The sequence below is a fragment of the Aulostomus chinensis genome, chromosome 10, assembly GCF_037954235.1.
Source record: "Aulostomus chinensis isolate RoL2024-O1b breed Wild chromosome 10, RoL_Achi_v1.0, whole genome shotgun sequence".
Lineage (NCBI taxonomy): Eukaryota > Metazoa > Chordata > Actinopteri > Syngnathiformes > Aulostomidae > Aulostomus > Aulostomus chinensis.
In genome coordinates this window covers 27312773-27328846 of record NC_141329.1, presented here as the reverse complement: position 1 = coordinate 27328846, position 16074 = coordinate 27312773, and the positions used below count along the sequence as shown (strand labels likewise).

Below are 16074 nucleotides of genomic sequence, written 5' to 3'. Positions count from 1 at the left end.
CACACGGGTTTGATACCTCAGGGTGTCCATGGCCCGTACAGGTGAAATGAAACGTGCATTCCTGGAACCTGGATGCTGGATCCTGGATCTGTTATGTATTTGATTATCTGAATAACTGTAAAGCTGTTTTATTGCTTTATAATGTAATTATGATTTTCTGTTGTATCTGCTGGTTTGAAAATGTAACCGAGAGACACACAAATAAAGAAAAATTATAACCAGTAAATTAGCGGCTGTTGGACTGAAAACGGAATTTTTTTTACTCTCTGAGACGCATTTGAGGTGCTGCCAATCAGACAAGGACACTTTATAAAATAGATCAAGAGCAGGGGTTCCAGCTGGTCTGGGCTCAGCTTCTCCCCCGTCTGTCCTTTCTCTCTCTCTCTCTCTGCAAGTGCAGTGAATAAGATCCTTTTCGCACCTGAGATTCTGCACCGAGGTGTGAACCGATCACCGCGTTTGGCTCATCCTCTCTTGAGAATTTTTCGGGGAGCGTTGGTGGTTGGAGGTTGTCAACGTACCTGTTTGGTAGGACATAAACGTCCAGAACTTCCTGTAAATGATCCAGGAGTCCAAACCTGAATAATCACCGGCAAAGTGACAAATCAGATTTTTATCTGTCAATGAACTCTGTCGGCACAGGACCGATGTTATCATTCCCAAAGTGGAACATGAGTGTCAGAGTCCAGAGCTGGACGGACAGGTGTCTTCACCTGTGTCTGGGATGCGCGGGAAGTGTTCCGCACTGCTTCTCCCTTCCGTTTCTGTCCTGTCATTGTTGATAATTGCTGAGGGTTTTTCTCTCAAAGCGAAGCGTACATAAACAGTGTTGACAGCTGGTCTTTGTTGGACTGGCCGATTGTGGTTCTCCTCAAAGTGCTGGCAGCAGAAAATGCTGCCGAGTCATGTAGTTTGATGTCAAGCTGCGGACGTACTGGCTTCTGTCCAACGACTATTCTGAGAGAGGAAGAAACCTGACAGATGGACGGGGGGCGCCGGGGGGTGAGGGGACTGACAGAAAAAAGAGCGTTAAGACAATTAGTTGAGAGACGGTGAAGTTAAGAAAAGAAAGAGATGGATGGAGAGAGACGACACCAATGCTTGTCCACCTGTGTCGTGGTCCACGGTCCTCCCTCCGTCCCTCCGTCCCTCCGTCCCTCCCTCCGTCCTCTATGGGCTATATTTGTCGTTGACCTCACTTCACGGACAGCAGAAACTTTCTCTGCCCAACTTTAAGAAATATACTCGTTTTTTTTTACCTCAGGAGCTCCGTGTCCTGAAAGCGTGTCCCCCGCTCTCTTCATGGACCCGTCTTACTTCTGACCTACTTTGTGTGTAGAGCCGGTGGATGTAGCGGCGCGGTGTTGGCAGGGAAGGAAAAACACCTCCGCCGTTTCGTGCCAAAGTGGATGTGTTGTGTCGAGATAGCGACTGACGCCAGCACTGAAACGGGATGAAGAAAAAAATACCGCAGCATCACAGGCAGACGGAGCCGTGACGATGGGCCGGCCTCCCGAATCAAATCCCATCACAATACTTGAGTTTTTATTTTGGTTTTTATAGCAGAACCTGCGCATGAGATGATTTCAAACAGTTCAAAGTGGTAAATGTGTCAAATTTGTTCACTTTTATTGTTGCTGGTCGTCCACAGTAGCCTTTGAGACGGTGACGATTCTTGTGCAAAAACCCCTCAACCAACGAGCCGGCGCTAACGTGAAGCTAACAGCTGTTTCACTTTGGCTGCGTAGTATGAAATATTGGTTCATGATACTTTCAAAATAAAACAAATCACAGTCTCTCTCTCTCTCTGTTTTAAATTTTGTAGCATCTTTTTTTTCCCAAGTTGGAAGAAGTTTATTGTCCTTGTGCGTTACAAAGAAATACAGGTCCTCGTGATTGACCTCCTTTATTTTTATTATTTTATTTCTGCGTGAAATATTGACTCACTTTTTTTTCCTCATAACTTGATGTTTGACCCTTCTGTGAGTTTTGCCTTGTTATGAAAGCGTTGACGGCTCCTGATGTGGAAGTCTTCAGTCTCTCCCTGTCTATGCTCCACACCCCCCAAACCGCCTGCCTTCGTCCTCTCCGCAGCAGACATAATAACATATCTGATGTCACGGTTGCCATGGCAGCTGTTGAATCGGTCTTGTCGTCAAAAGGCCGACTTCACTCCCGGCTCTTCCACAGCAGTGAGAAGAAAAGCTACATCCAACCCCCCCCCCAAAAAAGCTTTGATCAACCGTGGGAAGTTCAGCGATGATCTGACCACGTGGCGTCCAGTTACCGTGTCACTATGTCACACGGTGCAGTACCAAACATGGCTGCTTTGCCACAGTGACGCCGTTCCTTCTAGCCGTGTGTGCTGATATTCTGGTGGATCACGGTGTGTTTGAGATCGCCGCAGCAGTGTCGTAACACCTGTCAGCTTCAGACAGGAGCATCACCCATCCATCCGGACCCTGTTACACACACACGCACACGCACATGCACATGGTTAGCACACCGATATGGTGTCACTCCAGTATTTCTGTTAATCTGCTTGTAGCGAATTGCGTCTATTGTTCCGGAAGCGTCGGACCAGCTCCCATCTTGGCCTGTGAGGTGTCGAGAGTGTGTGTGAGGCTGATAAATTGATCTCTAGCTTCTGCAGCCGGACCGATCGATGTGATCAGGCAGCGATCGGGAGGTTTTTCTGCGTTCCTCCCTTTTTTCTTTAAGTGAAGCGGGGCTGACATGTCACTGCTTGACTCAAGTATCTATTTAATCATTAATCGTGTTGAGCCATTAAGCTGACATGGAACACAATTTTTTTTTTTTCATGTGTTTGGTTTCACCTGATGTATTTCCATGGTGCACAGTGATGAGGTCAAAGGTCAGGCAGTCGCTTATTTGGAAAGATAGATCAGCTCAAACAAGCATAGATGAGTGGAAGTGTGTCTGCGGCCACGCACGTCAGAAAGCACCTGTGCAAAGACTCGCGTGCTCAGGTGATTTATGAAGTTGTGATTTAGGTCAGGGTGTATTTCTGTGAGGATATTTATCTTCCAGGTGAGTGGAAGCTGGACACACACACACACACACACCTGCTGAGTTGAGCTTCTCTGCTTTCTAAACTGATTCAAACTTCTTCCTCGCTTTCTAGGCGAAGCGAGTGTGGTGGCCATCTTCCCCGCCCTTCCTCCTCGCCTTCTCCTGCTCCTCTTCCTCCTCCCCCTGGGTGATGCCGGGCTGTGGGTGAGTGTTGGCCCTCGACCAGACTGAAGCTGGGGAAGCTAAAGGTGGTGCGGCGGCAGCTGCTGCAAAGGTACAGACATGCTGATTACAGGCGCGATCAGTGTCATTGCGTGGATCGGGAGCTGCTTGGACTGACTGTGGTGTCGAGGGGCACCAATGAGGAATTTCATTTTTGTTAGAAATGTGTGAAGAGGATTGACTTTTCTAACAACTCCAAACTCTAATACCCTGATGATAAATATTAAATTACAGCAATACTTCACCCAGACAGGGTATTTTATTGTCTTTCGAGTACTCACAAGTAGGGGTTTTGTCCTGCGTCAGGAAGTAGATTTATTGTCCTTCACAGTTGCTCCCCCTTGATTTGTTGGTATGTTGCTCATCGTGTGTTTGTCCAGATGTGTGTGTGTGTGTGTGTGTGTGTGTGTGTGTGTGTGTGTGTGTGTGTCAGAGTTCTCAGTGTCAGTAACAGATGTTCCCGACTCCGCTGCAGGTATGAACACCAGCCGTTTGTCTCCTGCTTGGCCGGCCTTTATGGTTGCCAATGGAGACGCTACCAGAGAGCTCGAGCGCAGCCAGGAGAATGCTGCTGCAGCAAGGTACGCGCACACACACACACACGCACACACACACACACACGCACACACACGTCCATCAATAAACTGTGTGATGAGCTTAGTTAGTTTGCTGATCATGCAGAAAGTATTGATTCTGTCAGTTTTCCTGCCGACTCCAGCAGTCATTTACTGCTTTTTTTGGAAAAAATGTCAGCACGTGTACTCCCTGTCAGCTGCTCTCAAAATCTTCTGCTCCCACTTCATTCATTTTGTGTGTGTGTGTGTGTGTGTGTGTGTGTGTGTGTGTGTGTGTGTGTGTGTGTGTGTGTGTGTGTGTGTGTTTCATAGGTGGAATGTGGCAGTTTTGGCCTCCTGATCGTCACCTTTTTCCTAAGTTTTGTATTCCTTTATTTTTGGAGTGAAGCTCAAAATGACTACAACGACTTCGACTGGTGGGTCACACCCTGCGCGCACAACACACACTTAATGGAAAGCGGGCCCCGATATTCATTTTTGTGTTTGAAGTTCTCAAAAATAGGCGTCTTGAGTTCCCTGGGAGGATGTTTTTCTCTCCTGCATTGATCTTTGCGACTCCTCAATGTAGAAAGACAGCCGGGTACTGCATATTTAGCTCGTAGCAACAATTTATGAACTCTCCTGTGCGTTGTTGTTTATAGTCCACTCCTCTCTATCCAGCCGTGTCGCGTACAGAGCAAACGGCGGGATAAAGAAGGCGAGGATCACACTGGACTGTGTGCTTGAGCGTTTGGAAATGGAGGTTTTGGATCTTTCTGCGGTTGTTAGCCATCGGTAGCTAACTAGCTGAGGACACGTGGCTGGCTCTTTCTGCTTCCTTGAGTCTCGAAGAAGTGATGCAGGAGGGGAAAAACATTACTTTTATTTGTGAGGACTTGAAAGGCAAAAAACTTTCTTTTCTTTTTTTTGCAGTATCACTTTGATACAGACGAGCCAGAACAAAACCACCTCAAGCTGTTGACTGTTTTTGTTCTCCCTCTTCAGGTTTCACTTTGGGACTCTGGGTTTTTGGTTCCCCTGGTCTCTGGTCCTGCTGGTTGTGGCTGCGACGCTCTTCACGTACATAGCCCTGCTGTTGGTACGCACAACATCCATCCGCCTGACTTAAGCCCTTGAGCAGAAGTAGATGTCTGAATCAAACTCTCCTTACAGTCACCAAATCCCCTTATAAGCTGCGTGAAAAAAAAAAAAGCTTTTTGGGGGATGAGAGAAACAATTTGCCCTGGTTTTAGTCCTTTTTCCAGTTCATATTTCCTCAGGAAACCAGAGTGCTTGAAACAATGAGTTTTATTATGTGCGTGAGTCCGTTAATCCCCTGGGGCCACCCTGCTCTCTGTGTGACATTTAAGAACCTGTCCACTTGCCATCTTATGTAAGACTTATTATATAATGCAGAATATTGACACAGGTGAATCTGCACTCCTGGAGTGTCGTACCTGCTCTTATTTAATGCAGAGACAACTTCGATTGGGATCATTTTTCGTATCTTCTCACTCTTCAGGTGCTGGCGGTGTGTTTGCTCTCTGAGGGTCAGAGGCTGTACCTCCACTGGAGCCACAAGGTAGGAACTCTTGACCCGAGCTCTCTTCTGATCATGTCACATGACGTATATTTACAAGTAGACGTGGTGAGTTTTTCTTTTTCTCACCCTTCTTTCTTTACGTCAGATTGGTATCGTGGTGACGTTAGTGTTCTCCGTCATAGCCACCGCCATCCTGTCTGACGTCTGGAGCAAAGAATGGAAGACTCTCCTGCTCTCCCTGCAGGTTAGCTGACCCACTCCTGCTTTTTCACGACAACTTTTGGGGTGTGATACACTGAGAAAATTTTCATTGCCACACAAGAAGTAGAAAACCCTTCGCTCCTCTGTGCTGCGTCAGGGAGCGGAGACCTACAGCTGACCGCTAGTTAGCCTAGCGCAGTGAATGGTTGTGGATGGGCAGTGTAGCATAGCTCAGTGAAAAGTCCCCAAATACACTTTCCTCTAAAACGGCTTGGTTTAGGTGTGACGACAACAAGACTGTCCATTCACGACAAATAGGACGGCTCCTGAAGAGGTTGGCGTAGATGCTGCCACGCCATCTTATTTGAAAGAAGAGCAAACAACACCTCATAAGGTTTTTTTTATCTTCTTAGGAAGGATGTTTCCACTCCTCTGCTGACTGGCTTTGCCTTTTGCGTCATTTCACAGCTCTGACCGGTTGAATTTAGACACCGACAAATGAGCTTGTTTCCTAAAAAGATGGTGCGTTCCTTTAAAATACAGAATCGGATGTGTAAAATCGCGTGAAGCAGGTTTATCGAAGGTTTTTATCAGCGTGTAAAGATGGATTGTTTTGTGCTTTATGTTTAAATTCTTGAGTCACTTCTGAGATCCGAACCCGTCCCTCATCTTCCTCCTCCGGCTGTCGTCGCGCGCGTGTGTGTGTGTGTGTGTGTGTGTGTGTGTGTGTGTGTGTGTGTGTGTGCGTCTCCTGTCCGTCTTTAGGTGACAGCGCCCTTCCTCCACGTGGCTGCGGTCTCACTGATGGCGATTCTCTCCTGGCCAATAGCGTTGCACTTCTTCCGCATGAATAAGAAAGGTGAGCAAGCTGATGAGTTTACCTTTGCATGCTTGGAAGCGAAGTGACACAGGTTGGCGGTTCTAGGCGTGTTAATCGGGCGTTGGGCGAAAGGTGATTTAATGAGAGGTGAAGTTGTCTTCCTTGGATGAGGCAGTGACTGAGCTGGAGCACGTATCCGGCTGTCGCTGGAGAAAAGTAAAACCTAAAAGATGAGATTGTTGCCTCCGCAGGAGTCCTGCCTGCTGCGTGTGAAGCAGCTCTTAAATCAGACGTAACCCTCTGTGACGCACTCGTCTGGCTTGAATTATACAGCTGCAGACCTCACCGCCATCCTTTTCTCTCTCTCCTTCCCTCCCTCTCTCTCTCTACTTTCTTCCTAACAGAAAATCAATGCCTCATTTCCCTACTCAGATTTGCTTTCTTCTCCTCTTTTTTTTCTCTGATGCTCTCTGTTCGCTTCTCACTCTTGTTTTCTCTCCTCTCTTGATCGTTCAGACCTCCCACCTCACCTGCCCCGCTCTCCGTTTCTTCTGTTTTTCATCGCCTGCCTTTCCAACTCTGCCTCCCTCGTCTTTCTTTGGTCTCCATGGGTACTGTCCCCGGTTGCCATGGCAATTCTTGGTGGAGTGATGCTGAGTCATGGCAGGAAATAAAGGAGAGCGAGATTTTATCAAAACACAGGACCAGATTCTCGAAGGGCGAAGCGTCTGCCCCGACGTCTCCCGTGTCCTCCTTCGACTGCGGCTGCGTCGCTCCACCAAGTTCACTGACCTTTCAGCCTGCCCAAATAATCAGAGCGCAACTGTTGAAAGGCATATTTCAGAGTATCGGCAACCGAAAAGAGACCAGCTATCGCGGCTTCATACGATGACGAAGGGCCTGGAAAAGCGACCGAATCCCAAAACGCCTGTCGACATTTGCAGCCCAGCAGGGTTTTGTGACTTTATGATGTTGAAGTTAAAGTTATGATCCTCAGGATTTCACATCTGGTTGATTTGGTGCCTTTAAACCCTGTAACCCTCTGGTTCACTGTAACAGCCTGCGCAAGAAGACGCAGAGAGAAGATCGAACAGTTTTGGGAAAGAAATACCAACAATTATCGATTTATTTGATCAGACTTGAGGATAAATGAAGAAGGGTTAGTTAATCATTAGTTAGCGAATGTTAAGGGGTGAAGTCCTACTGAAGGGAGACTTGTTCCTCTCCTTATAAAGGTCACAAAGAGAATTAACGAAGGGTTGATGATGCTGAATCAATGCCCATCCAGCACATATATTTCAGCATTAATTAGCAATTATTAAGTAAATCTTCAATCATCTTTAATCTTGTCATAATGTAACTGTTCAGCCCTTCTGAGGAGCTGCTTTCGTCTGCATTCCCAGTCAGATTTACTTTTTTAGCAGACCGCCGTTCTGCCTGTACCCCAGATGGTTGCTGTTTACCAGCAGACCGCCATGTTGATCCTATCAGAATAGATTTATTGTATGTTATCCAGATTAAGCTCTGATTTGTACGCTAGAATCCCCTTAACTGGGTGATATAAAAAGGCTTGAAGGTACACAGTGGGAACAATAAATGTTATTTTTGTGCGTGCAGAGTTCAAAGATTGTAATGCAGAGAATATTCGAGAAATTAACACCTCAGTGTCTTTGTGTGTCTTCTCCAGTGCGTCAGGTGGCCGTCCTGGGTTTGTACCTGTCCGTGTTGTTCTGTCTCTACTTGGTCCCTCTGGGAATGTACTCGCCATGCATTAAAGACGCAGGAACGCTGGGACCGGCCCCCACGCTCATCGGACACAGAGGAGCACCGATGGTAAGACCAGACCCTGAGAGCGGGCCGGGCTAAATACTGTCAAAGAAATACTTCAGACGGAAAGTGTAAAAGTGTGTTTTTCCTCCTGCATCACGTGTACGTGCCTCCTGAAAGACACTTTTTCTCAGTCTTTCTTTCTTCTTGAATTTATACTGATTAAAAACTGGAAAATAATGTTATAAAGCAAGTGTGCAACGGCATGTAATAATATACAAGAATATTTATACACTGCCATGAACAATATTCTCAATAAATCAATCTTTTATGTCCAAAAAAGGAGCAGGTGGAAGCAAAAGTTGATTTGTTGCCACATTTTTTCCACAAGCCCCGAATTTTATCAACATGAAGTTTCGTAAATACTTTGTTGACCTGTTTTATTTTTCGTGTGTGTGTGTGTGTGTGTGTGTGTGTGTGTGTGTGTGTGTGTGTGTGTGTGTGTGTGTGTGTGTGTAGCTTGCCCCAGAGAACACTGTGATGTCATTTGAGAAGGCGGTGGATGCCGGAGGAGAGGGACTGGAGACTGATGTCACCATCAGGTAACACGTGGTCGTCTGTATTCGTGTGTTTCCGCGTTTCGTGGAATGTTTTCTCCACGATCTCTGACCGCAGCCCTGCACAGCGACCCTGAATCCTCTCTGGATCTGTCCTGCGCTCCTGTACGTGGTTGATAGCTGCGTTCCATGATACACAAACACAAGAGGTCAAGACGTGCTTTCTTGCACCTAAGATTTAGACTAAACTGGTCAGTGGAGCGTGAATCGGTGCAGAGTCTGCGCCTCAGTGCTAAGTGGACTCACCAAATGACAGCATGCTACCCTCAGCGCTAAGGTGATTACTGCCATGCTAATCCAGTTAGCCATTAGCCCCCCCCATTAGCTGATGGCTGATGGTTTAGCACCATGTTACAGTCTGAAAACAGAGGGATTAGCAGCACTACACGAGTCATTGTAGGCTTAATCTCATGGTGCTGGTGAGGCTGTTAAGAGTAAGAATGGGAGTGTGTGTGTGTGTGTGTGTGCACTTGTGTGTGTGTGTGTTATAAACCTTGACACGGTCTTTCACTTTCCTTGACTTGTTGACACTTTTTGATTTCATGATCGGACGGCAGTTCAAGCAAACGACGCAAAATTTGTGGGGGGTTTGCAAATTTCAACAAAGTCCCATCGTTTCCCACCATTAAAAATCCAAATAAAACACAATAAGTCACGGCATTTGTGAGGGTTTGCAGTGACCAGGAGCTTTGTTGTGCATAATTATACGACTGGGACGTTATAAGTCGCGCTTCAGACCACTAACAGGATTCTTGGTAACGTTGCATGTTGATCCATGTTGAGAATAAATGTCTTCTGTCATGAAACAGAATCTGTGCTGGGGTTTAATCCTAAAGTCGGTTTGTGAAATTTCTCCTAAAGAACAATTAGAAAATCTCAGTTGGCAACTGCTCTGCTAATCTAAACGTGTGGTGGGTTTCTGGGAAATGTGGTCCCATCGTGATAAAACCACATTTCCCACAAACACCCAAACAAACAACACCTCTCAACTTCTTGTAGATGTTTAGCATTCCTGTGGTTTTTTTTTGTCCGCCTCTTTTCTGTTTCAGCTACGATGGCGTTCCCTTCCTGATGCACGACTCCACCCTGAGGAGAACCACCAATGTCGACGACGTTTTCCCAAACCGAACGCACCTGGACGCCTCCATGTTCACCTGGGCCGAGCTGCAGCAGCTGAATGCAGGCGGCTGGTTCTTATTGGTGGGTGAAACCGCAGAGCTGTTCTTCAGATTTTGGCTCAACTCAGTTTTGAACACACACACTCTCCTGTCTCTTTCAGAGGGATCCATTCGGCACTGTGTCGTCTCTCACCGAGGCGGACCAATACTGGGCCCAGAACCAGTCTATTCCCTCGCTGGCCCAGTTCTTGAAGGTAGCTGCTCGTGGTGGCAGACTGGTGCTGTTTGACCTGCGCAGGCCCCCGTTCGGACATCCCTACCGCCAGTCATACGTCAACCTCACTCTACAGGTGGTGCAGCACCACATCAACTCCTCACAGGTGGGACGGACACTTTAACCATGAACTTGAGAATTTACTGATAATTCAAGCAGTTGCAACATATCTGTGAATTTTTGCACGTTTGTGTTTGTTTATTGTTGAATACGTGTGTGTGTGTGTGTGTGTGTGTGTGTGTGTGTGTGTGTGTGTGTAGGTGTTGTGGCTTCCATCTGAGGACAGGGAGTTTGTCCAGGCTGTGAATCCAGAGCTGCAGCAGACCTCCGGGAGGAAGGCTTCCATTCAGGAGCTGACGGACGAGCACATCACCAGACTGAATCTGCACTACAGCACCATGTCACAGCAACAGATCAGGTGAAAACACACACACACACACACACACACACACACACACACACACACACACACACACACAGACATTTTACACCCCGCTGTAAACTCCATAAAGCATCCTTTCCTCTCACCTCTGATCCTCCCGCCGTTTCCTCTGATCTTCCTCTCTTTTCTCACTCAGCCTCAGTCGGTATTTCAGCTTCAGCTCAGTTTACCTCAGCAGGTGATGAGGAGACTTTTCAAAGGATGCTTTCATCACAACGATATCGGTCTGATACCTCCTCTCCCTTCCCTCCCTCTCTCCTGGCTCACCTCATCCGGAGGGTTTGCTGATAGGATAGAATGTACCATTCCAACCGCAGCAGCTGTATTTTCTTGCGATTTTGCGTTCTCATAAAACCAGCTAGCCCTTTCAACGACTGCGGCTTTGTGGGGTTTGAACTCCAAATTGCTCATCCTAGCTTTTAAAAACTGAGAAACTGACGCAGAAGTTTTGACCCCGTCTCCCTTCTTCCCGCTGTACAGCAAGTACCAGTCGGTGAACATCAGCACCAACCTGTACGTGATCAGCCAGCCGTGGCTCTACACCCTGGCCTGGTGTGCTGGAGCTCAGTCGGTAACCACCAACTCCATCCACATCCTGTCCAACATCCACAAGCCGCTCTTCCTCATGGTGAGCAACGCCTATCTGAATAAACAGCAAGCTCACTAAAGGTCACTCCGTCAGGCTCTCCCCCCTCAGCCTGATCTAAATCTGCTCCTCTCACTCCAATACCCTACCTTCACATCAGATGAAAGCCAGCCTCCTCAGGATTATCAAAGTACATTTATTTATTTCACACAACACAAAAAGATTGTAAACATATATATGAACAATACGTTTTTTTGCTGTTAGATTATTTTAAAAAATGTTTGAAAAAGTGGAATCCTTCATCTATCGGAGCTAAAGAGTGCGTTCCAGATCTTTTGCTGCTGCTGTGATTCTTTATTGGACGTCCTCTCCTTTTAAACTCTCAGGATATATAAAACACCCAGGCTGAGATCTTCTGATAGCAAGTTTCATTTTACCACTAAAAGAAATCCTCTTGTGATATTCATGTTCTCACTCCTCTGTCTCCAGACTCCTGATGAGTATAATCTGATGTGGATTCTGACTGATGCTGTATCTGCACTCCTCATCGTCTCCATCTTCATTTTCCATTGGTGAGTACACACATACACACGCACACGCTGTGGGAGGCTGAGGGGGCTATGGGAGGATGGGGGAGGTGGAGGGATGCTAAAGGGATGCTGAGGGGGTATGTGGGAGGCTGAGCGAGGATGTGGGAGGAAGAGGGAAGCTCTGGGAGGATGAGGGAGGATTTTGGAGGCTGAAGGAGGATGTGGGAAGTTGTGGGAGGATGAGGGAGGCTGCAGGAGGATGAGGGTGGATGTGGGAAGATGATAGAGGCTGGGGGAGGATGAGGGAGGATGTGGGAAGATGAGGGAGGCTGGGGGAGGATGAGGGAGTCTGCGGGAGGATGAGGGATGATGAGGGAGGGTGCAGGAGGATAAGGGAGGCTGCGGTAGGATGAGGGAGGCTGCGGGAGGATGAGGGAGGCTGCGGGAGGATGAGGGAGGCTGCGGGAGGATGAGGGATGATGAGGGAGGGTGCAGGAGGATGTGGGAGGATGAGGGAGGCTGCGGGAGGATGAGGGAGGCTGCCGGAGAATGAAGGAGGATGAGGGAGGCTGCGGGAGGATGAGGGAGGCTGCGGGAGGATGAGGGAGGCTGAGTCATCTCGTGCTGATGAGGTTTGGTCTTATTGTGGCCTCTGTCGACACCGTCAGTCTTGTTGATGTCATCTAGCGTGTGATTGACAGCAGGGTTGCACCATCATCTTGGACACTCCTCCCCCTGACCAGGATTTTTTTTCTATCACGCCCATGTTTAAACTTTTAATTTGCACAAAATGAAGATTTGACAACATTTCTGTGTCCCAGGTTTGAATCAGGATTCCTGTTGGGATGTTTGTCTCCATATTGAAACTAAACTTTGGACTAAAATGCTTTGTTTTTGCCAACTGAATCGCAAATGTTTAGCGTTTGATGGTGGTCAGGATTCATAGTGCGCTCATGAGGACCAGGGAAGAAGTTCCACCCTCTGAGGGGGAAGAACACACTCAACATCTGTGGACACGGCGGCGTTTGTGGTGGAGCGATGATGATGATGATAATGATGATGATGATGGTCAGCTGGTTTGAAGATGAGCTGGAGGATAGTTTCAAGGCTTTTCTCTTCCTTTTTCCTGTGTGCTTGGTGGAAAATTTCACATTCTGAATCAAGTTTTCTCTTGCTTGGTGGATTTTGAATCAACTTTGGGCCTTTCGTCCAATCTGAAAGCAGACAGCGCCCTCTGCTGGAGCCACGTTGAACAGTGAGATTCATTCATGTCACGCAGCCTTTGAGTGAGGTTTGTTTTTATCTTCCTCTGAGGAAATTCGGCTTGAGATGACCCACAGGCCCGGTTCCGTCTGTAAATGAGCAGAACCTTGTGTCTGAGGTGCATGCAAACACACACTGATTTAGAGATGAGCAGAGTGTGTTTGTGTGTGTGTGTGTGTGTGTGTGTGTGTGTGTGTGTGTGTGTGTGTGTGTGTGCATGAATCTCCTCATTGGTTTTATTGTTACTCAATGTTTCCGTGTCTCCTTTCATCATCAGTACCTCTCTTCTTCCTCTCAAACACACTCATTTCCTCATAAATGCTCAGTGTGGACATCAAAGTGGTCAACACACACTCTCCCACACCTGGTTATCCTCTGATGTCTGACGTGTGTGTGTGTGTGTGTGTGTGTGTGTGTGTGTGTGTGTGTGTGTGTTACAGGTGGAGAGAGAGAGGCCTTCCCTTCTGGTCCGGCAGCCGTCAGACTCATGAGAACGGACCTTACAGCAAGTTCAGGACCGGTATGAGAATATTGTTTATGAGATTGTCTGTGTCCTCCTCACGCGTTGTTGCAGCTCGTGTCTTCGCCATCAAAACAGAAATGGACGCTCGTTTCTGTTTGATGTGATTCGTGTGTCCATCATGGCCGACCTTTGCTGTGCTTGCTGCCATCGGGGTATTTTACCGTGAGGTTGACGGTAAAACCAAAATGTTGACGTCCTTCTTAGCTCTGTGAGTTGGCCACCATCAATCTGCTTTTTCAAAGTCATGCGGTTCACTGAGGTAACGGTGACACCGCTCCTGTTGTTGAGGGAGGTTTGCCCTCTGTGAGACGACAGCGTTTTGTTTTTAGAACCTCCACAAAAACATCTTCGCTGGTTTATTGCAGAAAACACACAAGTAGTTGACTCTGACCCTCACTTCTCACTCGTGGTACAAAAACACACTGAGTATTCCCTTTTAACCAAAACTGTGGAGGCAACGCAGTAAAAGCCTGAGCAGCAGACTGAAGCCATCGTTGGTGATCATTGTCTTTGATCCGGTGCTGTGTGTGTGTGTGTGCGTGTGCGTGTGTGCATGGTAGACTCATCAGAGGTCATCTGTGTCCACTGGAGTCCTCTCCACTCTGACTCCCCCGACGGAGCCCTCACCTCCCTCCCCCTGGTCTTCAACCCATGACACCCTGCATGTCCGCCCTGCATGTGAAACCCTTCAGGAACCTTGTATGAACCTCCTACCCTCTTTGAAACTGTCTGACCCTGAACCCTCTGATCCAGTCTGCAGCTCAGTCGAGGGCCAAACATAAACGCAGTTAATAAGGTATTAAAGGAGTGCAGATTGTGATGGAACATTTCAAAGTAGAAATGGAGAAAGTCGACAGTTTTGACGAAGGCAGCTAGAGCTCCAGACAGAGCTGTCGGTCGCAAAAACTCCATTAAAACTACACCGTCAATCTCGTGACAACCCAAACTGAGCTGCTGCGGTAGACCGAGACTGGAAACGACGTCTTCTCGTCAGCTGACTCACTCCAGGTTCTAGTACTTGTACTGCATGACTCCCCGCCTGGCCCCTCCCACCCCACGTGTGCGTCTTGTGCACCTCTTTGAAGGTCTAAACCCTGAGCTGTTTCACCTCTACAGAGCTGAGCGACGTCTGGTCCATCTCCAGCGTCAACGTCCGGCCGGACCTGCAGAGCACGCCCGGCTCACCCACCACCCCTCACCTGCCCACCATCACGGAGGAGTGACTGGGGGGGTGGTAGAGAGAGAGGAAGAGGGAGAGGGAGAGGGAGAAGTAGAGGGGTGAGAAAAAAAGGAGCATCGGATAAGAGATGGATAATCACGCCCCAGAGAATAAAGATTCTGATTCTAAAAAGCCAAATATGACCAAGATTGAGGTTTTATAAAATCTCACTCCTCACGAGAGCACATTTTTTTACCTTTTCATACTTTTTCTTAGTTCCTGTGTTCGTATGAACCCGAGTGACCTGATATTTGGAGTGAAAACGCTCCCCGTTTCTGAACGGCTGCTCTCAAACAAGTGTAGCTGTCATCTGATTGGCCCCCAGATGTTTGAAGAAACCAACCAAGTCGCAGCGCCCGCGTCGATTCACCTCCAGCTGAAGCGCGTTTGCATTTTCATGCTCTTCAAAGAGAGGGTTGTTTTTTTTCTTCCCAGCTGAGCCTCGTCCTGCAGTGAGAAGCTCACAGAAACCAGAATACTAAACGGGGCAGATTATTGTGAAGGAGAAAAACAGGCACGTGAAACTAGAAACACCAACATGGTGTCTTTCGCCTCCTCCTCTCTACTCCCTCCTTCTGTGGGCCGTCGGCCTGCAGGAAACGGCTGAACCAAACCCTCGCGCACGGACCAGAAAACGTCCAGGTTCCCCTGGAGTTCATTCCGGCCCGTATTTGTGAAGCAGCAGCTGAGGAGATTGAACATTTTCATCTGTGGTTGTCATTCTGTCCCACCAGCTGAGCTCAACAACGCGAGAAGAAAAGAATCTCTATAAATACTGCTTTAGTAACACACGTGAGTCACTTTCACTCGTTCAGTCTCATGTCTCTTGTTGACGAAGCCAAATGCGAGTGAGTGAAAGCTGCTGACGGACTGCAGGACACGAGAGGAAGACGATGGACTGAGAAAACCCTCGTTAGGGCCGGCTCTTTTCCAGCTGTACAGATATATCAGGTGCATTAGACCAAAACCTTAAACGTCTCATTTTTGTGTGTGAACTGTTGGACTGACAGACTGAATGTAAACAGGAGGCTTGAGAAGGTATTGATATGTATTTATGTTTGTACTAAAGTGAATGTACTATTATGCTCGGCCATGTTTCTCCAAGTCATTGAAGAATTGCGATGAAGGGGATTCGTCTCAGTTTGGCGATAGATTTGTGCCAAATGTGTCCGCTGCTCTGAATAAATATAAATGATGCTTTTGAGAAACAAGAGCTCGCTCTCCTTTGCTGTAAAGCGGTGATCGATGGGGTCGTACGCCAACAAAAAGATATTCGTACAATTTTAAGTAAAAAAAAAAAAAGGCGTGTGTTGTCCTCTCTAGTAATAGCCAGTCTACCTGAGTCACATGACAGGGAAGCTG

General features: G+C 47.6%; 1 protein-coding gene across 1 annotated transcript; it reads left to right on the top strand.

Annotated features, from left to right (window-relative positions):
• The first annotated feature begins 2320 nt into the window (after window positions 1-2320).
• On the top strand, window positions 2321-15961 carry gdpd4a (glycerophosphodiester phosphodiesterase domain containing 4a). The gene is made up of 17 exons (XM_086215041.1): window positions 2321-2337; window positions 3260-3307; window positions 3731-3836; window positions 4143-4246; window positions 4815-4908; window positions 5332-5391; window positions 5498-5596; window positions 6319-6412; window positions 8061-8206; window positions 8660-8742; window positions 9807-9957; window positions 10037-10255; window positions 10410-10567; window positions 11072-11219; window positions 11667-11749; window positions 13411-13490; window positions 14610-15961. Exons 1-17 carry the CDS (start codon window positions 2321-2323, stop codon window positions 14714-14716), a joined length of 1797 nt encoding a protein of 598 aa, XP_086071167.1. The 3' UTR covers window positions 14717-15961.
• Window positions 15962-16074: the final 113 nt, after the last annotated feature.